The sequence below is a fragment of the Pituophis catenifer genome, unplaced genomic scaffold, assembly GCF_029215685.1.
Source record: "Pituophis catenifer annectens isolate HBS135680 unplaced genomic scaffold, rPitCat1.0.hap2 SCAF_10, whole genome shotgun sequence".
Taxonomy (NCBI): Eukaryota; Metazoa; Chordata; class Lepidosauria; order Squamata; family Colubridae; genus Pituophis; species Pituophis catenifer.
Window position 1 is genome coordinate 6,222,893 of NW_027256890.1, and position 21,879 is coordinate 6,244,771.

At 44.3% G+C, this 21,879-nt stretch overlaps 1 protein-coding gene across 8 annotated transcripts in view; it reads left to right on the forward strand.

The window, feature by feature from the left end:
• Positions 1-21,879, forward strand: part of SFSWAP (splicing factor SWAP) — a 124,091-nt gene that overhangs the window by 60,788 nt on the left and 41,424 nt on the right. For 7 of the 8 annotated variants that reach the window (XR_011600836.1, XM_070951295.1, XM_070951302.1 and 4 more), the window contains 3 exons: positions 2,057-2,228; positions 6,791-7,024; positions 16,599-16,789. Coding sequence is in view for 7 of the 8 variants with exons in the window: in XM_070951295.1 (XP_070807396.1) it covers positions 2,057-2,228; positions 6,791-7,024; positions 16,599-16,789 (597 nt within the window). In the remaining variant the exon portion in view is untranslated. The remainder of the gene's footprint in view (positions 1-2,056; positions 2,229-6,790; positions 7,025-16,598; positions 16,790-21,879) is intronic. The other variant, XM_070951296.1, reaches the window with a different exon arrangement.

Consider the following 21,879-nt stretch of genomic DNA (forward strand, 5'->3'; position numbering starts at 1 on the left):
TGGTCCACAGAATTTAAAATTATGAATTTAGTGGTCCCTGAGGTCCAAAAGGTTGGTGACCCCTGCTTTAGTGACCGCTCAAAGTCACAACATCACTGAAAAATGTGACTCGTGACCGTTTTCCGACAGTCGCAATGTGCCAGGGTCGCGTGATTTTCCCTTTTGCGACCTTTCTCCCAAGCAAAGTCAATGGGAGGAAGCCAGATTCACTTAACCACCGGGTTACTGACTGAACCAGCTGCACAGATTCTCTTCACAAGAAAGGTCGTAACATGGGGCAAAACTCACTCAACCGCTGTCTCACTTAACAATGGGAATTCTGGGTCTCAGTTGCGGTCGTAAATCGAGGACTACCTGTACGTGCTTAAGCTGGTTTTGATTGAACGAGTGATGTGTCTTCCCCATCAGAAGTCCTCCCTTCCATCACGGCATTGATTAAAGACAAAAAAAATGATATTCCTTTATCCTAGCCCGAGATGTAATAATACCTTCTCATATGCTGCCAATTTGCTGGTATCAGAGCCTCGTGGACTTTTAATTACAATCCATGTACAATAACCTTTTAAGATCTTCTTTTTTCACTCGCACAAAAAAGGAAATCTACTTTACTCTTGAGAACAGAATCACTCGGATGAAATCGTAAAGGGCCCCAGATAGACAGGTAATCCTCGACTTACAACCACAATTGAGCCCCAAATTTCCGTGGCTAAGTCAGACATTGATTAAGTGAGTTTTGGCTCATTTTCTTGCCTCAGTTGGCTAAGTGAATCACTGCTGCTGTTAAATTAGTCGCACGGTTGTTAAGTCAATCTGGTTTCCCCCCCGTTGACTTTGCAGGTCGCAAAAGGGGAAAACACGTGACGTCCGATTTACAACCATTTTTGCTGCCATCGTTAAGTGAATGTGGCTTTCTCTACCCCCCCTTCCCCCCATCGCTTTTGCTTTGTCAGGGCTGGCTGGAAAGATAGTAAACGGCATTTTTGTGACGCTGAGATATTGCAACCATCCTAAGTGTGGGTCACCCATCGTCCCAATTTCGATCACATGACCATGAGGGTGCTGCAATGGTCATAAGTGTGAGGACCGATCATAAGTCGCTTTGGGGGGCAGGCATTTTCACAACTTTGCTCATTAAACAAGCGGTCATAACTCGATGACTCCCTGTATATGTTATTGATGAATGCTCCATTCATCTCTTGTGAAATTATTCAGACTTGCTAAGCTATCATTATGGTTACCACTTTTGGCTCAAAGGCTGGGTAATACCTGTTCTGACCTAGGCTTCCTTAGAAAGTATAAAGCACAATCTTAATCCCACAAAACCTCTTTTATTTATAGTATACAACTGTAAATTACTTTTACTTACAGTCTGCAAGCCTTGATAAACAGTCTTTCAGAGGAAGGTTATCAACACCCACCTATCTCATGTGGAACGGTGCCAAAGAGCTAATTTCCAGACTCAGGGCAAGGCCAAACTTGGCACAGAGTCACAAACAGAAGTTTCAAATCTTGAATTGGCCAGATGAACTAATTGCTTCCTGCAAAAGCTCACATCCCATTCGCTCCCCTTTTATGTCTTATGGGAGGGGCCAATCATCTCCAAGCCTTACTCCCAAGTCGACCCTGTTTTCTTAATTGTTCTTGTCGTCTGGCAGTTCCACGCATGCACACACTGGGAACGGGCTCCTGCTGTTCTTCTGCCTCGCTGCTGTCAGACTCTGGAGGCTGCACATAACTATCAGATGGCCTTGGCCCCCTCTCTGCCTCCAATGCAGAGCCCTCGTCCAAGCTTTCCCCAGGACTGGCCCAAGTTCCTTCCCAATCTCCTCACTGTCCGACCCTGCTGCCAGCTCCGCTGGCCGCCGGTAGACCACAATACCTCCTATTTTTAAGCAGTTTCTTTCATCAGTTTGAAACATCCTTAAGAGCCCAGCGTGGGGTTGATACGCTGCCCAATTGAAAGTATGTCTCGGTGGGTTTTTTCACATTTATTCTGCTGCAGCTTCCAGTTTTGGGAGTGTGCTACACAGTGGATTTTTCCCCCCTCTTTTAAAAGCAGGTCGCCTCTTTGTCGGAGGACGTTTCTACCGACGCGCCCAGCATGGCACCTGGAGAGACCCAGTTTCCTGCTGAGCAGACTCCTGAAGATGCCGATTCAGCTGCTGAAGGAAATAATGCAAAGGACGCAGCTGCCATCAAAATTAGCAATGATGGCAAACTGATAAAAGGTAAGCCTCCAGCCCAGATCAAACCCTGTCTTTTGAGAGGACAAAGTCACATTGATGGCACCTGAGAAACCTTCGGTCTGGCTCCCAGCCCTCCACTCTCTCCCCCTTCTCTAAAAGGTGCTGTTGAATTATGATTTTTTAAAGATGAGAGACAGGCTGTGAAGTAAAAGGCAAGTTATCCCATGCATTGTTAATTTAAATGCATCCTGATGGCTAAAATAAGCCCTGGAAAGTATACAGAATAACAGAGTTGGAAGGGACCTTGGAGATCTTCTAGTCCAGCGGTCACCAACTGTGGACCACTGGTGTTCCATGAGAAAATTTTGGTGGTCCACAGAAAAATTATTTGCATTTTTTATATTGCACTAAAATCAGGGGTCCTCAAACTATGGCCCCTAGGCCGGATATGTGCAATGAACGTTTGTGTTGCTGCAGAGAGTCTCCCCCTTTGGGGTCTTTTGTGTGGGTCAGAGTGGGGCAGAAATTCCGACTTGGGGTCTGCTTCAGCCTCCTGGTGCAGGGCTTTGGGCGAAGACTGGAGGGAAGCGCCGCTGCTGGCGAAGAGCCAGAGGGCCTCGTTCCAGTGGGACTGCCTCATGGCCTGGAACTGGCTGACCATCTCAGCCTGCTGAGCCTCCAGGCGCCAGTACCTGGCCTTGCACTCCCGCAGGTCTTCCCTCTGCTTGGAAAGCCTATGCTCCTAGTCCTCAGTGAGGTGCTTCTGCTGAGCCTCCTTCTCAGTCAGATCCAATTTGAACTGAGCTGTTTTGCCAACTCTTTCTCATGGTGGCTGCTTAGCTCCAACAACTGCTTCCTGTTGGGGCCCTAAGGAACCCAGGCAGGCAGGCGAGGAGTGGTGAGTAGAAGCTGGGGAGGCGCCCCTCGACGTGAGTGACATTGAGTTGGCCATGCCCACCCAGTCACATGACCACCTTGTCACGCCCACCCAGCCATTCATTAGGCAGATCATATTAGTAGTCAGCGGGATTTAAAATTATGACTGTAGTGGTCCCTGGGGTCTGAAAGGTTAGTGACCCCTGTTCTAGTCCAACCTCCTGCTCAAGCAGGAAACCATTTATCATTCTGTACTAATGGTTGTCCAATTTCTTAAAAACCTCAGGAAGGCTTGTCTGTCTGTCACCTGAGAGGGTTGTTAACCATATCAAGTGCTATATATCTGCTATTTCTCTCCGTCCATCTGTCCATCTCTATCTATCTATCCATCATCTCTCTCCATCCCTCCATCCACCTCTCTCTCTATGATCTACCTACTCTCGGCTTGCTCACCGAACCAGGTCACTTTGGAAGAACCACGCCTCAATTACAAGATTCAGAAGCTGAATGATGGTTTATTCCTGCTCCAGGTCGGGTGTAGTCAATACCGAGTGCAATAATGAATACATAAAGTCGGCCGTCTCCCAGCGCTCTTTAAATAGCCCGCAGTGTCTTATCAGCCAATCGGCTTTATTTCCGGGATTCGTAGCTGGCTGCTGCAGGTCTGGTGACATCATCACCTGCATCGCCTGGAATCCCGGCGTGGATCTGCCTTGCCCGGCTGCAGAGTGCCCAACCGCCTAGTTTAAAGATCACCGATAACCCCCACCACCGCTGTGTGCACTCCCCGCCCACCCGTCTTCACGACCCGTCGGAGTTCGTCGGAGAACGTTCGGGGTCTCCCGTGGGCTGTATCTGAGGTCTCCGATCCCCCGATGCTTTTCCCTGATCCAAGATGTGTCGAGCCGATGTGAGTCTCGACACCTAGTTACCTACCTACAATCTTATCTACCTATCTCATCTATGTACCTATCGACTTGTCTTATCTGTCTCATAGAATCATACGGCTGAATCAAATCTCACAGAATCGAACTTCCAGGGTTAAGGCAAGCCGTTCTACTCAATAATTGTTCTCACTGTCAGGAAATTTCTCCTTAGTTCTAGTTGGATCTCTCTTTGATTACTTTCCATCCATTACTTCTCGTCCTGCCCTCAGGTGTTTTGGAGAAAAGGTTGACGGTGTTGAAATGAATTTCAAGGAAGGGGGTCCCTGTTGTATTTTTTTCACAGACTGGCAGCCTGATCAGGTCCAAATGGTGTCCATACCCCCCAAACAGTGGGTGGTAATTATCCAGGAGTAAAAAGCCAAGTTAACTCCCTGCAAAGTAGAAAAGCACCTCTCATGAGTAATTGCAAATTATACAAAGGGCCTTTCCAATTTAGTGGGTATAAGCCTCAGGACAGATACATCCACATGCTTTACTCCATCCTCTTTAATAGAAAGTCAATTTACTAAAGATTTTTTTTTCCCCTTTAAAAGCAACTGTGCGGTGGTGGGTTGAGTCTGTAGGGGGGGGGAAGTTAAAAAAAAAATGAGAGAGCTGTAATATCGGTCTTTTGTCTCCAGAAAAAAAAAGCCTGCTCGGAAATACACTTTCTATTTTTTATATATATATATATTAATCCTCCCTCCACTTTCGTTCTAAAAAAAAATTAGCAGGATGTACGGTCATAATATTTTCTTGTGTATTTTTATCCCGAGGTGACAGCTAATTAGAGGGAACCACAACACACCAACAGATATTAGAGGACTGTGCCAAGCTTTGTCACAATATGTCTCTGGAGATTCTCAATCATCCAGGTTGTGGTTGTCCCAAAGGTGCTTTTTTTTCAAGGGCCAACTGGACACTCTGATTTTTCTTTGAAGGCGTTTCGCTTCTCATCTCAAGAAGCTTCTTCCACTCTGACTGAATGGTGGGGAATGGAAGGATTTATATTCCTTGCAGACAGCGGGTCATTTGCATCTTTTTAGAGAGTCATTGAGGCCACTTGGAGGTTTATCTGTGTCCTCAGGGTCACCTGAATGGTGCAAATGGGTGTGGAGCCTACTTGGCACTGTTGTTCATATACATGAGGTTTTCTTTTTTTTTCTCCCCGATGGGATTCATGTCTAATTTCCTTGGCATTTCATCTTTCTTAAGTCCTGCAACCAGTGCGAAATAGTCCTCGACCTGTCATCAAAACTGAGTCCAAAATAAGTGAGACAGTTGTTAAGTGAAGGACCTTGGGGACTTCAGCACAATAGCAAAGGAGAGACAGTTTAAGCCCTGTGGTTGCAGCCCGGTTCTGTTTTGCAACCAAGGGGACCCCATGCTCCGGTACAAAATGGTCCTCTTCCAGATATCTGGCTGCAAATTTTGCATCTTTTAATCCTTAAGATTTAAGCATTTTCTATTTCCATCCAGCAGTTCTGCTTTTCTCCTCCATTATGTCCGTCCCCCCCCCCCATCCCCGTCCCCCAAGGCTACTAGCAAGCACAGGTCCCTCTAAGCTTGCTGCAGCCTCCCTTGTGCGTGTCGAGGAAGCTGTTTTGATTACCCAAAGGTCTTGGATGGATAACTGAGCTTACCCTTAATCCATAGAAAAGAACTAGTTGCCTGAAAAATCCCAAAACTCCTGGGGAAAAACTTACTGCTTTAGTCCAAATAATGATGCGGTCAAGCGTGATACACTCAGAAGGGGATTCCATAGCATAAAGGACTGCTATCTTTTTGGGGTGGGGCAGAGTAGGTCTTTGGGGGAGCACATGGCTGCAAATAGTTAAGAGGCCGAGGCAAAAGTAGCTGGAGGTAACCATTTGCTTTCTGATATTTGCTTTCTGGGTTCATTTTTCTTCTTCTGTGTCCTACCCTGGTCTGAGCAGATTTCTTTTTTTTTTGTTTGTTTGTTTGTTTTTCTTTTTTTTTAAGGAGAATTAAAATTCAGCCAAGGGCAGCACGAATGAAGCTGGGGGCTGCATCCTCCTCTATTCCATTAGACTGTTCTTCCTATCTCTCCTTCCATCCCAACAAAAAAAAAAAAAAAAAAAACCACCCCTGGCAACTGGCAGTAAAAATATTTATTCATTTGTGTCCTGCCTTTATTTTATTTTTTTACAAATCCCAAGGTGGCAAAGAGATCTGGCAAACTTTCCTCCTTCATAACAGCAATACTATGAGATGACTTGAGCTGAGAGAGAAGGAGTGGCCCAAAGTCACCCAGCCAGCTTTTATGGCTAAGGCAGGACTAGAACTCCCCATCTCCTGCTAATTGACCTAAAATTACCCAGCCATCAATCATGGCTAAAATGGGATTAGGATTCACAGTCACCTGGCGATTGACCTGAAGTCACCTAGTTAACTTTCATGCCTAAGGTGGGACTAGAACTCACCATCTCCTGTTAATTGACCCAAAATTACCCAGCCAGTGTCACGGCTAAGATGGAACTAGGATTCACAGTCACCTGGTGATTGACGTAAAATCACCCAGCTAGTTTTCATGCCTAAGGTGGGACTAGAACTCACCATCTCTTGGTGATTGACCCAAAATTACCCAGCCAACTGTCATGGGTAAGATGGGACTAGAATTCACAGTCACCTGGCGATTGACCTGAAGTCACCCAGCTAACTTACATGCCTAAGGTTGGAACTAGAACTCGCTGTCTCCTGGTTCCTGACGCCTCAACCACTAGACCAAACAGGTTTCAAATAGCAATGACTGCTTTACAGATCATCCTTTCTCTCCCACAGTGTCATTTGCACCCATCAGTTTTGCAATCCGGGCCAAAGAAAATGACATGCTCCCTTTGGAAAAGAACCGGGTGAAGCTGGACGACGATACTGACGAGGAGGAGGAGGAAGGCAAAGAGGGCCAGGAGAGTGCCAGCAGCACCTCCAACAGTGCTGCCCTCCTTGCCCCCTCCAGCAGTGCCCCGGAAGAAAAAAAGCCCCAGCTGACCCAGGAAGAGCTGGAAGCCAAGCAAGGTAAGAATTGTATGGTCTGGATCGACTGGGATTTATATATCATCCCATTTGAAACATACCGTATTTTTTGGACTATAAGATGCAACAAGATTTCGAAGAGCAAAACAAGGGGGGGGAAGTTTTTGCCCTCCCCGGCCCCCAGGAGCACTCTGCAGGCCTCCCAAATCCTCTGTGCGTCCTGTTTTTGTGAAAAATGGGCATGTTTTTCGCAAAAATGGGATGTCCAGAAAGTTTGGGAGGCCTGCAGAGTGGTCCTGGGGTCAGGGAGGGCAAAAATGCGATGCGTGGGGGGTTTGGGAGGCCAAAAACTGGCCCATTTTTCGCAAAAAACAGGACGCGCAGAGGGTTTGGGAGGCCTGCAGAGTGTTCCTGGGGATTGGGGAGGGCAAGAACGTGACGCATGGGGTTTTTTTTGTGAAAACAGGCCCGTTTTTCATAAAAATAGGGTGCACAGAGGGTTTGGGAGGCCTGCAGAGTGCTCCTGGGGGCTGGGGAGGGCAAAGATGCAACGCATAAGGGGGTTGGGAGGCCAAAAACATGCCTGTTTTTGGCAAAAACGGGACGTGTGGGGTGGGGTTTTGGGAGGCCAAAAATGGCTGTATAAGACGCACCAAGATTTCCACCCTCTTTTGGGGCGGGGGAGTGCGTCTTATACTCCGAAAAGTACGGTAATTCTGCGATAACAGGGTCGAAGCATTGCTAAAAGGGAGCGATGGAAAGAGAACAGAAGAAGGCAGAAGAAATACGAGTATTTGTTGATATACAAATTTTGATGGAGATTCTCAGTCCTCCAGGTCATGGTTGTCCCAAAAGTGCTTTTTTTCCCCCAAGAGGCAACTGGATTTATTTGGTTTTTATTTTGAAAACGTTTCGCTTCTCATCCAAGAAGCTTCTTCAGCTCTGACTGGATGGTGGGGAATGAAAGGATTTATATTCCTTGCAGACGGCTGGTCATTTGCATCCTTTTAGAAGGTGGTTGAAGCACTTGGAGGTTTATCTGTGTCCTCAGGGTCACCAGAGTAGTGCAAATGGGTGTGGAGCCTTCTTGGCACTGTCTTTGATATACATGTGGTTTTCTTTTTTTGTAACTAATAAAGCAGAGACCCAACCTAGAACTAAGGAGAAATTTCCTGATCGATAGAACAATTAACCAGTGGAAAGACTTGCCTCCAGAAGTTGTAGATGCTCCATCACTAGAGGTTTTTAAGAAGAGAATGGACAACCATTTGTATGAACTGGTACAGGGCAGTGATGGCGAACCTTTTCAGCACCAAGTGCCCAACCAGAATGCATGTGCGTGTGTCCTTGTGTGGACCCGACCAATCGGGTTACTTGGAACCCTGACAGTGTGCATGTGCGCGCGCCAGAGCGCAGGAAACCGGAAGACCAACTGCTCAATGCGCACATTCCTATTGCTTAGCACATTGTAAGCCGCCCTGAGTCTCCGGAGAAGGGCGGCATATAAATCAAATTAAAAAAAAAAAGCCTGTTTTTTGGCCGTTTTTCAGGCCCAAAAAAATGCCTGAAAACGGGGCCAAAAAAGGCTCAGAAACGGCCTGAAAAATGGCCTGGGTTTTTTTGCTGTTTTGGGCCGTTTTTCGGGCTGTTTTCAGGCCATTTTCCCGCACTCTGGAAACCAGAAGAGCAGCTGGCGAAGGCATGCATGCCCACAGAGAGGGCTCTGCATGTGTTGTGGCCCGCCAGCAGCCTGCGCAGATCGTGGCTAATGACGAGGAGGCTGGTGTGGGGTCGCGCCAGCAGCCTGCGCAGCCGGCGCTCGTGTCGGACAGCAAGGAGGTTGAAGAGGATGTGGTGTCAGAGGCAGAGACTCAGCCAGGGCCTTCAGAACCTCCAAAGGCTCCTTCAAGTGGAGAGAGCGAAGCGGAAGAGCCTCTCCTCAATGCTCGAGCATGCAGGGCTGCCAAAAGGCAGGAGTGGCTACTCAGGAGGAAGAGGTCTCCTCGAGAGTAAGGCTTGAGGATAATTGGCCACTCCCCTAGCCTATTTAAGTCGCACGCCGCCGTTAGTAAGTTTCTTGCTGGAAACAACTTGTAATTATCATCAGAGCATTTTTGGAAAAGTCTTATCGTATCTTGTTTTCTGGGCTGGTTGCCCACCTTTGCCGGACTTTGGTTTATTCTTGCTACTTAATAAATTTGATAAGGACTGTTGGTATGTGTCAATATCCTCAGGGATCCGGAGCCAGGACAGAACAGCGTGCCACCTTGGCACGGATGCCATAGGTTCACCTCCCGGGTATAGGGTTTCCTTCCTGAGCAGGGGGTTGGACTGGAAGACTCCAAGGTCCCTTCCAGGTCTGTTATTCTGCTTTAAGTTTCTAACTGCAAAAGCTACTAGCCAGTGAAGCAGGCTATTACATGAAGCGGTGAGTTCTGTTTCAGTAAAGGTTTTGAAAGCGAACATCCTACGTAGCACAACACATACCCAGAATCATTAAAATACTAGCTCTTTAATGAAGCATTAAATCTACCGGGCGCCTCCTCTGAGGAGGAAGCCATACCTACATACTAACCGAGATCAATGCAATCAAGAGTGAAATGCCAATGTGTAGCACACCAGAACGGTCTTCTCCATTGACCGAATCAAGGCTGAAGGCAAATCCTTCATTCCATGCTTCCCCGATCACAGATTCGTAGAGTTGAAAGAGACCTTAGAAGAAAACATTACCAAGCAAGTATTTTTTTTTTTTTTGAAAGCAAACAGGAATCTTAGTCAAAAGAGACCGGCCATACAACATCAGGCATAAATAACCAGGAGCATTCGTTTGGTTCAAAGCACAGAAAAGTTCATTATTGCCACCTATACACCTATATCAAGGGGGATGTGGTGGCTCAGTGGCTAAGATGCTGAGCTTGTTGATCGAAAGGTTGGCTTTTCAGTGGTTCGAATCCCTAGTGCCGCGGAATGGGGTGAGCTCCCCTTACTTGTCCCAGCTTCTGCCAACCTAGTAGTTCAAAAGCACATAAAAAAATGCAAGTAGAAAAATAGGGACCACCTTTGGTGGGAAGGGAACAGCGTTCCGTGCGCCTTTGGCATTGAGTTATGCCGGCCTCATGACCACGGAGACGTCTTCAGACAGTGCTGGCTCTTCGGCTTTGAAACGGAGATGAGCAGCGCCCCCTAGAGTCAGGAACGACTAGCACATATGTGCAAGGGGAACCTTTGCTTTTTTAAGGGTCAACAGAATTCACAGGGGGGCTGGACCTAGGTCTCTTGTGGCTGCACAATGACGTCAAACTGATGACACGCCTAACTCCACCTTCCAGCTTCTCCTATTCATCTCCTGGACACAAAACGATTATGAAGTGTGTTTGAACTTTGTTAGATCTCCAAGAGGGTGGAGTTGCATAGTTCTGCGATCCAGCCAGTGCTGTCACATAACTGACTTTGTATAAAAAAGAACACCGCTTGGGGGGGGGGGCCAAAAGCCCTACTAAGCAGGTATATACAAAAGTATGAAGGCTATTGCTTAACGCATTGTAAATCGCCGGAGTCTCCGTAAGTCTCCGGAGAAGGGCGGCATATAAATCGAACCAATAAATAAATAAATAAAGCAGTCACCTAGACTAAACTGGAGTTGGGTAATTAATTGATCAAGCTTGCTATCATCTCGGCTTGCATTAATGTGCCCACCGCACATTAAATTGCCAGAGAGCACATTGTTCGGACATGTGATCTGTAGACCGCAATTACAGTTCCTTCCTCCTGGTCTCTTGCCCAAAGCAGTTTCTCAGCTGCATGGACATCTGAACCCAGTGGTGAAATGTAAAATTTGTTACTACCGGTTCTGTGGGCGTGGCTTGGTGGGGGGAGGGTAATGTGACGGTGGGCGTGGCCATTTTTTTTTTTTTTTTAACTTTTAAAAGCATTTTTTCTACAACCTCTTCAGCCGAAGAGGTTACAGGAAAAAAATGCTTTTAAAAGCCTCTGATGATCCCAGCTGAGCCGTGTGATCATCAGAGGCTTGTTTTTTTTTTACTTTTAAAAGCATTTTTTCGGCAGAAGAGGTTGTAGAAAAAATGCTTTTAAAAGTAAAAAAAAAAAAGCCTCTGATGATCGTGTGGCTCAGCTGGGCATGGGAGGGGGGCCGCAGGGATTTTTGCTACCGGTTCTCCGAACCACCTGCCGCCATTGCTATCGGATCGGGCGATCCAGTCCGAACCGGGAGCATTTCACCCCTGATCTGACCCCAAAACTCCCAGCAGCAGCTATGCCAGCAAGGAATTCTAGGAATTATTATTATTATTATTATTATTATTATTATTATTATTATTATTATTATTATTGGTTAATCTTTAGTGAGATTCACAGCCTTTGAGGCTGGTTAATAGCTCAGCAGCTCGAGTCCTAACCAAGAACCTAGGAACTGTTAAGGTATCGTCGGAGGATGTAAGCTGTTCCGAGTAAGGTGGTTTTTTTGTAGAGTCAAAATGTTCAAGTCCGGCAAATTTAGAATTTCTAAATAGCAGGGTAGGCCTATTATTATTATTATTATTATTATTATTATTATTATTATTATTATTATATTAGTCATATTTCTATGCCGCCCACTCTCCGAGGACTCTGGGCGGCTTACACCAAAGACAGTATACTAAATAGCATATTGCCCCCTAACAATCTGGCTCCTCATTTTACCCACCTCGGAAGGATGGAAGGCTGAGTCAACCTTGAGCCGGTGAGATTTGATCCGCTGATCTGCTGAACTAGCAGTCAGCTGAAGTAGCTGTAGTACTGCACTCTAACCACTGCGCCACCTCGGCTCTTTGAAGCTCACACACCTGGTAGTTGTGTGAATCCAGCCATGAAATAACACATGTGATTTTCTTTTTTGCAACTAATCAAACAGAGACCCAACCTAGAACTAAGGAGAAATTTCCTGATCGATAGAACAATTAACCAGTGGAAAGACTTGCCTCTAGAAGTTGTAGATGCTCCATCACTGGAGGTTTTTAAGAAGAGATTGGACAACCATTTGTATGAACTGGTACAGGGCAGTGATGGCGAATCTATGGCACGTGTGCCCAAAATGGCACGTGAAGCCATGTCGCCTGACACGCTCAGCCTTGCCTGTTTGTCTTCCGGGTTCCTGGCATGCATGCACACACATCGATTAGCTGTCTTTCACGCACGCGGCAGTGCCAAAAACCAAATGCTCGCCTGGCCAGCTGATTGTCAGATTGTCACTAATAAAATAACTCTTCCTTCCTTTTGGTTCTTGTCTTGTGCAAAGACGAAAGAGAAGGAAGTACAGGTAGTCTTTACTTTACAACAGTTCGAAGTTATGACGTCACTGGAAAAAGTGGTGCTTTTCCACATTTATGAGCACTTTTCACACTTAGCCCCATGGTCATGTGACCAAAATTTGGATGTTTGGCAACTGCTTCATATTTATGACGGTTGCAATATCCCCGGATATGATTGTGATTTGCTTAACAACCGTGGCAAGAAAGGTTGCAAAATGGGGCAAAGTTCACTTAACAACTGTCTCATTGGCAAACAGAAATGTTGGCGCTCAATTAGGGATTGACGGTTACCTGTGTGAAATGTTCCCTGTAAATCAGCAATGCTGGCTTATTTTACACAAAAGGTAGCCATCGCACACAAAACGTATTTGCGAGTAAAGTAACCGAGCCATTCGTGGTCCTTGACATTGCTATATCAGACACAAAATAAATGAGGCAGAGGAAGAAAGGAAACGTTATTCTCCTTTCCATTTTTCCTTTCCTGAAAGAATGGTGCCCGAGTGATAATTAAATCTGCATTTATGTGTGTCTAATTCAATAAAACGCAGCAGCGTAATTTGATAAGAGAAGTCTCATGAAGCAGCCACAGTGATAGGGTTGACTTTGAGCTGCTGTGAAAAGACTCCTCCACAAAGTGCAAACATGATTATTAATTTTTAAAAAATCATGAATCCATTTGCAAATAAAAATTTTTATACACACACACACACACATGTATATATGCTTTCTTCTCTTATCGTAGGATTTTGTATGTATTTTTCTTCAACTGGGTATTTCCTACATAAAACTTGGTTTACGTAGGAAAATACCCAGTTGAAGAAAAATACATACAAAAACCTACGATAAGAGAAGAAAGCAAATACTTAGCCTCTACGGGGAGGGAACATATGGTAACGGTGTGGCTAACTGATGAGGACCAATCAGTCCGAAATAGATCTATATTAGTCTCCCAATAGGCAGCAAAATGCTTGCTTGCTGTCTGAAGAAGCCTAGGATAGTGGATGTGATTTCACTGAGCTATGGCTGCAATTTGAGAAACTTGGTTTACGTAGGAAAATACCCAGTTGAAGAAAAATACATACATACATACATACATACATACATACATACATACATACACACAGACACACACATACATACCATGTTTCCCTGAAAATAAGACCCTGTGTTATATTTTTTTGAACCCCAAAATAAGTTCTTGGCATTATTTTCGGGGAGGTCTTATTATTTTGGGGTGAATGGAGCAAGATGGGGCTCATCTTGTCATCCTACCTGATTTCCAACTCTGCATTTAAATATTTTTGAGGAGAGCTTATTTTCAGGGGGAGGCTTATTTTAGCGCATGCACTCAAAAGCCTGATTGGGCTTATTATCAGGGGATGTCTTATTAATTCTCCTTCTTTCATATTTGGGAAAATAGGCAATATTTTAAAATACTGTTTACAAATCTTGATAAAGTGCTTTTTTAATATCCGTCCACAGATGTACATCAGCACTAAAGACAGCAAAGCCACTTCGTTTGTACAATATCAATGAAATGCGAAACTTGCTGGGGAACCAGAAACAACAGAGATCACTTTTTTTAAAAAAAAATGGTTCTGTTTAAACCCAGATCATTAATAGCAATAGCAATTAGATTTATATACTGCTTCATAGTGCTTTACAGCCCTCTCTAAGCAGTTTCCAGAGTCAGCCTATTGCCTTCAAGAATCTGAGTCCTCATTTTAACTGTCCTCAGAAGGATGAAAAGCTGAATCACTCTTGAGCCGGTAAAGCTCAAACTGCTGGCAGTTGGCAGAGTTAGCCTGCATTTCTAACCACTGCGCCACCACAGCTTTAGGATAGGGAGCCAGTTTCGTGCAGTGGTTAAGATTCTAGCCTAGAAACCAGGAGACTGTGAGTTTTAGTCCCACCAGCTAGGTGACTTTGGGCCAATCACCAGGAGATGGTGAGTTCTAATCCCACCTTAATAGAGCCAAAATATTGTATGCAAGCAAACATATGGAAATGGTTAAAAAAAAAAGTGCATTGACAAACTCTACAAGAAGCCTTTAATTTGTTTAAGCCACAGCTCTTTTACACGTGTGAGTGTGTTGGGGAGGGTGTATTGTTTTATCAGGGCAGGGCAGCGATTATAAATGGCAGGAAGCCCTTTAATTAATTGCTACTTATAGTTCCAACCAAGTAACGATTCAGAAGCAGGTCGTGTCAAGGGCCCTGAACGGTTGGTCTCTGCTTGAAAGCCTGGAAACGGAAGGTGAAGAGATGCAGGTTTTTCTCCCAAGAGCTGCGTTGGTTTGGTTCTTGGCAGTTTTCCTCCTGCGTGTTCTCCTCCATTATGTTCAAAAAAACCAGCAGCGCCAACTATGTTGCAAATGGACTTACCGGGACCATGCATTCACTCCTCCACAAGGCACTCTTGAGTGATTTAAGCCTCATTCACCGTCCATCCACACTTAAAAACTTGGAGAGCACCATTGCCTGATAAAACCAGTGGTCTTTTTTTTTTTAATCAGCAAGCCAGGCTAAGAGAAGCATTCGTAACATGATATGGCTTAAACGCACATCTTGCACTTGTCACACGCACAAACACACACAGGCTATTTTAATTAGCACAGCCAGCGATGAGGAAAGCTGTTGAGCGTACAGCTAACGGTATTTGCATGCTAACCTCCCTTCTGTCTCCATCGCTCGGTTCTAGCACAGCGTCGGAAAATGTCCGCGTAAGCAGAAAACATTTCCATGGCAATTGTAACCAACGTGGAAGAGGCAGGGAGCTGCACCAACTAAGAAATAATTAGAATAAGAAATAATTAGCAAGGAAAGGCGCATGTGACGGCAATCTGCGAGAATGTTTAACTTAGTTTAGAAACTAGTTCTCGGAAGCATTGTTTCCTGCCTTTCCGATTTGTGCCCCAATTAATCTTCCCCTCGATTGCATGATGCTTAAATTTCCTTTAACCTTGAGTCTCTGCTTGGCGTTGGAGGTAGTTGCCTTTTGCTTTGTCCATTTGGCATTAGGGCAGAGTCGAGTTCTTTGAATTTTTGCGATGCAAAAGATAAATTAAGCCCAGCCTTTAGCTTCATAGGAGATGGTGAGAACAGTTCTGCATGAGAGCCAGAAAAAGATAGACAGTAGATTGTTGTTGTTAGTCGCAAAGTCATGTCCAACCCATCGCGACCTCACGGACAACGTTCCTCCAGGTCTTCCTGTCCTCTACCATCCTCCTGGAGTCTATTTTAGCTCACGCCGACTGCTTCAGTGACTCCATCCAGCCACCTTGTTCTCTGCCGTCCCCTTCTTCTTTTGCCCTCAATCTTTCCCAACATTAGGCTCTTCTCCAGGGAGTCCTTCCTTCTCATTAGGCGGCCAAAGTATTTGAGTTTCCTCTTCAGGATCTGGCCTTCTGAAGAGCAGTCAGGGTTGATCTCCTCTAGGACTGACCAGTTGGATCGCCTTGCAGCTGTGCTGCGTGATCGTCAGAACCTTCTTTTTACCTTTTAAAGGCATTTTTTTACTACCAGTTTGGGCAAATAGGTAGTAAAAAAATGCTTTTAAAAAGTAAAAAAAAAAGAGGCTCCGACGATCGTGGGGCACAGGTGTGATTGTTGGAGCCTTTTTTTTTTTTTTTTAACTTTTTTAAAGCATTTTTAACTACCGGTTCCAGAGAACCGGTAGTTAAAAAATGCTAAAAAAAGTTTCTTAAAAAGTTATCACGATCGCGCATCGCTCAGCTGATCGTCGGAACTTTTTTTTTTTTTTACATTTTTTTTCTGCCAGCCCAAACCAGTAGCATTTCACCCCTGGTCTGTAGGGTTCTTGGTGCTCTCTTGAGCTTGGTGGTTTCCTTGCAGACGTTTCATCACCCAACTAAATAACATCATCAGTGCCAGGAGGGAGAGTGGGATTTGTTCTCTGTTTAGTCTCTGTCCCACTCCCTGATAATCTTTTCTCAGAATTTATGGCAGCCTCATCTTTGCTATTTCCCCTTAGTCCTTTGTTCTTTATCATGTCTTTTGTTAGCTAATGAAAAGCCGTCTTTGAAAATCTCCGCTGTTTGATGTTTTTAGAGCAGTCACAGCACTTCATATTCTTTTTTTCTTTTAAAGAACTTTTGTTTTGCCTCTTACATATTTTTAAGGTGTTTTTCCAAGCAATCTTTAAAAGGCCATGTAATTTTTTTTGGGGGGGGGTGTATGTGTTTTGTTTTTTTAAAGTTGCCTGATTTTCAGACAATAATGCAGCTTGGCATAAGAAACAGGTCTTAAGTTAAACGACAGTCTCTTCTCTTTTCCTCCACCACCACCAGCAAAACAGAAATTAGAAGACAGATTGGCAGCTGCAGCAAGAGAAAAACTAGCCCAGGCTTCCAAAGAATCGAAAGAGAAACAGCTTCAAGCGGAACGAAAGAGAAAAGCTGCCCTCTTTTTGCAGAACCTGAAGAATCCACTGGCAGACATGGAAGTTGACAAAATGGAGGAAAGTGCCTTTAACATGGAGGTGAGCAAAGAAGACACTCTTTACACTACAGGGGGAATTTGTGATGGCAGGTGGGGGAAATCTTGAGAGAGGGGGCAAAGAGATGCTGCCAAGGGAAGCGTTGGGAAAAGAGACTGCATAGCCCAGAGCTGCATAACAGATGGAGAAAGATGCTCAGAAGGAACCCTCCCTAGTTTCTCAAGCTGTAAAGGAGGTGACTATAATGGTGTGTGGGAAAGACCTCGGGAGAGAGAGAGAGAGACAGAGAGAGAGAGGGAAAGAAAGAAAGAAAGAAAGAAAGAGAGAGAGAGAGAGAGAGAGAGAGAGAGAGAAAGAAAGAAAGAAAGAAAGAAAGAAAGAAAGAAAGAAAGAAAAAGAAAGAAAGAAAGAAAGAAAGAAGAGAATTCTTTATTGGCATATGCTCTCTGTACATAAAAAGACAAGATACATTCGTCAAGAATCATAAGGTACAATGATAGTCATAGGGTATAAATAAGCAATCAAATCATACTAGGAAACAATATAAATCATAAGGATACAGCAACAAGTTACAGTCATAAGTGGGAGGAGATGGGTGATGGGAACGATGAGAAGATTAATAGTAATAGTAATGCAGACTTAGTGAATAGTTTGACAGTGTTGAGGGAATTATTTGTTTAGCAGAGTGATGGCGTTCGGGAAAAAACTTCTTGTGTCCAGTTGTTCTGATGTGCAGTGCTCTATAGCATTGTTTTGAGGGTAGGAGTTGAAACAATTGATGTCCAGGATGTGAGGGGTCTGTAGATACTTTCACAGCCCTCTTTTTGACTCGTGCAGTATACAGGTCCTCAGTGGAAGTTACGTGTGGCAGAGTTGACTACACTTGGGAAACCGCCGACATGTTGCTCCTAATAAATAACTGGATTTCTTTTGAAACTTGGCTCGAGGCTGGTGAGTTAATTAGAGGCTCATGAGTTAACTAGGACATTTGTGGGAGCTCTGACAAAGAGACAGCATACCCCACAGCTTCATAATGGATGAGAAGGAGGCTCAGAAGAGATCCTCCCTAGTTTCTCATCCTGTAAAGGACATAGCTGTAATGGTATGTGGGAAAAGCCTTGGGAGATGAAGCAAAACCACATGATTATTTAGGGACCAGCCAGATAAGAGAAGGCATGGCCTCCAGCTGCATAATAGGTGAAGAAAGAAACTCAGAAGGGACCCTTCCTAGTTTCTCAGGTTGTAAAGGAGACAATGGGAGATTTGTACTTTCAGACTTGCAAGATTCTATTGATGTAGCTTTACGATAAAGTAGAATTACTTCCTCTGTTCATGTTTCCCATCTGGGTCCACCTTAGTAAGGCTGACAAAATTTGCCAAGAGGCTGTTTTTAAGGGCAGGCAATGGGAGAGCTACCAGTACTGCTGAAAACATTAACGTTGACTGAAATTGAGTAAGGAGTAACTCTTTAAAGAAAGGAAGGAAAAAAATTGTCTAAAATGAACGACACGTTGGTCTTTGGGGATGTAAGGAATTGTGATAAATGGACTCGGCTTAATCTTCCTGATATCGCCAAAGTGAGGCCATGTTTAAAGGGCAGTTTTGTTTCTATTTGCTAAACTATGGGGACAAAATAAACACGGTGGCTCAATGGCTAAGACGCTGAGCTTGTCGATCGAAAAGGTCGGCAGTTCAGCGGTTCGAATCCCTAGTGCCGTGAAACAGGGTGAGCTCCCGTGACTTGGCCCAGCTTCTGCCATCTGAGCAGTTCGAAAGCAGGTAAAAAAAATGCAAGTAGAAAAACAGGGACCACCTTTGGTGGGAAGGGAACAGCGTTCTGTGCGCCTTTGGCGTTGAGTCATGCCGGCCACATGACCACGGAGACGTCTTCAGACAGCACTGGCTCTTCGGCTTTGAAATGGAGATGAGCAGCGCCCCCTAGAGTCGGGAACGACTAGCACATATGTGCGAGGAGAATCTTTACCTTTTAAGCTATTGGGAGGGGGAGGGGGAAATGCTAAGATTTGCATTTCTAATAAAAGCATACATTATTTGCATTTCCCAAACACGTCCTTTGATCCGGAGTATAATTATCCCTCCGGATCACAACATATTTTTCAAGGAGCAGCATTGCCTTGGGGGGCGGGGGGGGCACACACCAAGACGTGTTCAAAAATGCTCACGTATTGGAGAACGCACTTGCAGTAATGGAGCCTATTCGGATAAATCCATAGACATGTAAACAAATGCGTTTATGCCAGATGAAATGAGGAATTTTCCTCCCCTTCCAAAGGGTTATTAAGATTTACTTAAGACTCCGTAATTGAAAAAAACTCGCAAACGTCCGTCCGTTAAAAAACTTGCAACGTCGGCTGTGTTCTCCGCATCTTCTTCAGTCCTGGAGTTGTTGTTTTTCTTTTTTAAGATTTGGAATTTTCTTTTCTTTTTTCCAGTCGAGGTCAGGCATTTCAGGCAACATTGCATGCTAAAAGCAAAGCCAACAGTGGGACTGATACTATTTTTGAACAAGTATTGAGGGTGTTTCTAGCCCTCAGCATGTACCGGGCAAGAAACAGCTTTGAAAACCGGAGGCAAGAAACTCACTTTGCTAACTTTGCGTCACCCTTAATTCCGTCGAGGCGGTGCATTAGAACCGATAGAAGCTTCTGATTTATTAATTACTGCTTTTCTTCATCTTGCTTGTTTAGAAAAGGGTGGATCTGGGATCTGAAGCAAAGGGGGAAAAAAACGCTATGGGGACGTAGTGTTGCCAGGAGCAACCTAAGAACTACAGTTCTCAATAATTGTCCCGGGAAACTTGGGGACTTGCTAGCGCTAACGTGGCTCCTGAAAACAAGTTTGGGAGCCTCAAAAACCAGGGCAGAAAGAACTCAAATTAAATTGCTAAGGAACAAAAGCGTATTGTGCTTGATCTTTGGCATCCGAGAGCTGGCAGCAGCTGTCCAAGCGTTCTCATTAGGAGGAAAAATAAAATAGTCTGTATTGAGGAAATAAGATTTTTTTTCCCCTCTCTCCCTCTAAGGGATGATCAGTCATAGCCGAAACCCCGAAGGAGCAGGTGGTACTTTGGCTCTTCCGATCTGTTTATTTAATCATCCCTGCCTGCGGTTGGAGGCTGGCAGGGAAGTTGGCATTTTGCAAAGTGCCCACTCTTCCGTGTCTATAACGGGAAAGCTTCGGAAGTATGTGGGAGAGATACTGGTAGGCACAGATTCTCCTAGTCAAAGTTGGGTGGTGGTTGGTTTCCAAGCTACTGTAACCAAGAGGAGCAGTAAGGACTTCTCTCCTTTGTCTTAGATCGGTGTTTCTCAGCCTTGATAATTTTTAAGATGGGTGGGCTTCAACTCCCAGAATTCCCTGGCCAACAAGCTGAAGTTGACTTGAAGTTCATCCATCTTGCATCCAACCCAATCATAAGTATCTCTGTCCTTATCTTAGATCAGTGTTTCTCAACCTTGATAGCTTTTAAGATGGATAAACCTTAACTCCCAGAATTCTCCAGCCAGAAAGCTGAAGTTGAAGTCCACTCATTTTATGTCAAACCAAGTTCAACCAAGTGGAACAATAAGTACTTCTCTCCTTTTAACTTAGATCAGTGTTTTTCAACCTTGGCAGCTTTTAAGATGGGTGGACTTCAATTCCGTGGCCACCAAGCTGAGGTTGACGTTGAGTTGAAGTCCACCCATCTTAAAATAGAATTAGAATAGAATAGAATTCTTTATTGGCCAAGTATGATTGGACACACAAGGAATTTGTCTTTGGTGTATATGCTCTCAGTGTACATAAGGAGAATAAAATACATTCATCAAGAATAAAAAGATACAACACTTAGTGATAGTCAAGGTTACTAATAAACTATCAAATCGTACTAGGAAACAAATAAAACAATGTAAATTGAAAGATACAAGCAACATATAGTCATAAGTGGGAAGAGATAAATACTAAGAAAGAAGAGAAGAATAATAGTAATACAATCTTAGTAAATTGTTTGACAGTGTTGTGGGAATTAATTGTTAAGCAGAGTGATGGCATTCGGGAAAAAACTGTCCTTGTGTCTAGTTGTTCTGGTGTGCAATGCTCTATAGCATCGTTTTGAGGGTAGGAGTTGAAACAATTTATGTCCGGGTCTGTAAATATTTTCACAGCCCTCTTTTTGGTCCTCAATGGAAGGCAGTTGGTAGCCATGTTTTTTTCTGCAGTTCTAATTATCCGTTGAAGTCTGTGTCTGTCTTGTTGGGTTGCAGAGCCAAACCAGACAGTTATGGAGGTGCAGATGACAGATTCAATCATTCCTCTGTAGAACTGGATCAGCAGCTCCTGGGGCAGTTTGAGCTTTCTGAGTTGGTGCAGAAAAAACATTCTTTATTGTGCTTTTTTGATGACATTTTTGATGTTAGGTGACCATTTTAAGTCTTGAGATATGATAGAACCTAGAAACTTGAAGGTCTCTACTGTTGATACTGTATCGTCTAGTATTATAAGAGATGGTAGTATAGAAGGTTTTCTTCTAAAATCCACCACCATTTCTACAGTTTTGAGTGTATTTAGTTCAAGATTGTCCTGGTTGCACCACAAGGCTAGTTATTCAACCTCCTGTCTGTATGCAGATTCATCGTTGTCTTGAATGAGACCAATCATCGTTGTATCATCTGCAAACTTCAGTATTTTAACAGAGAGATCTTTTGAGATGCAGTCGTTGATATGTAGAGAGAAGAAAAGTTGCAGAGGTTGAGAAATCCTGCTTTATATCATGTGCCCAGTGAACATTTACAGACCCAACCCAAGATATAGAACATTTCTGACCCTAGTTAAATTTTACCAAGCCTTAATTTCAACATATTTAAGATTAAGGCCAACATACTTCCAAAAGATCCTCTTAAAGCAACTGCTCCCATGGATGCTTTAACCTCCCAAGTCCAAGCATCCCCAGGCAGCATCACTGTCAGAATCCAAAAATGACTTACCTTGGGGCTCAGATGCCTCAAAAAGATTAGCCGATATTTCTAGTTTTCATGAAAGAGTGTCATGAGGATCATGGTTTGTTTCCTATCCCAAAAGAATTCATCTAATCTCTGGGCATTTTGACCAGTGCCTCTTCCTTTTGCAAGCCA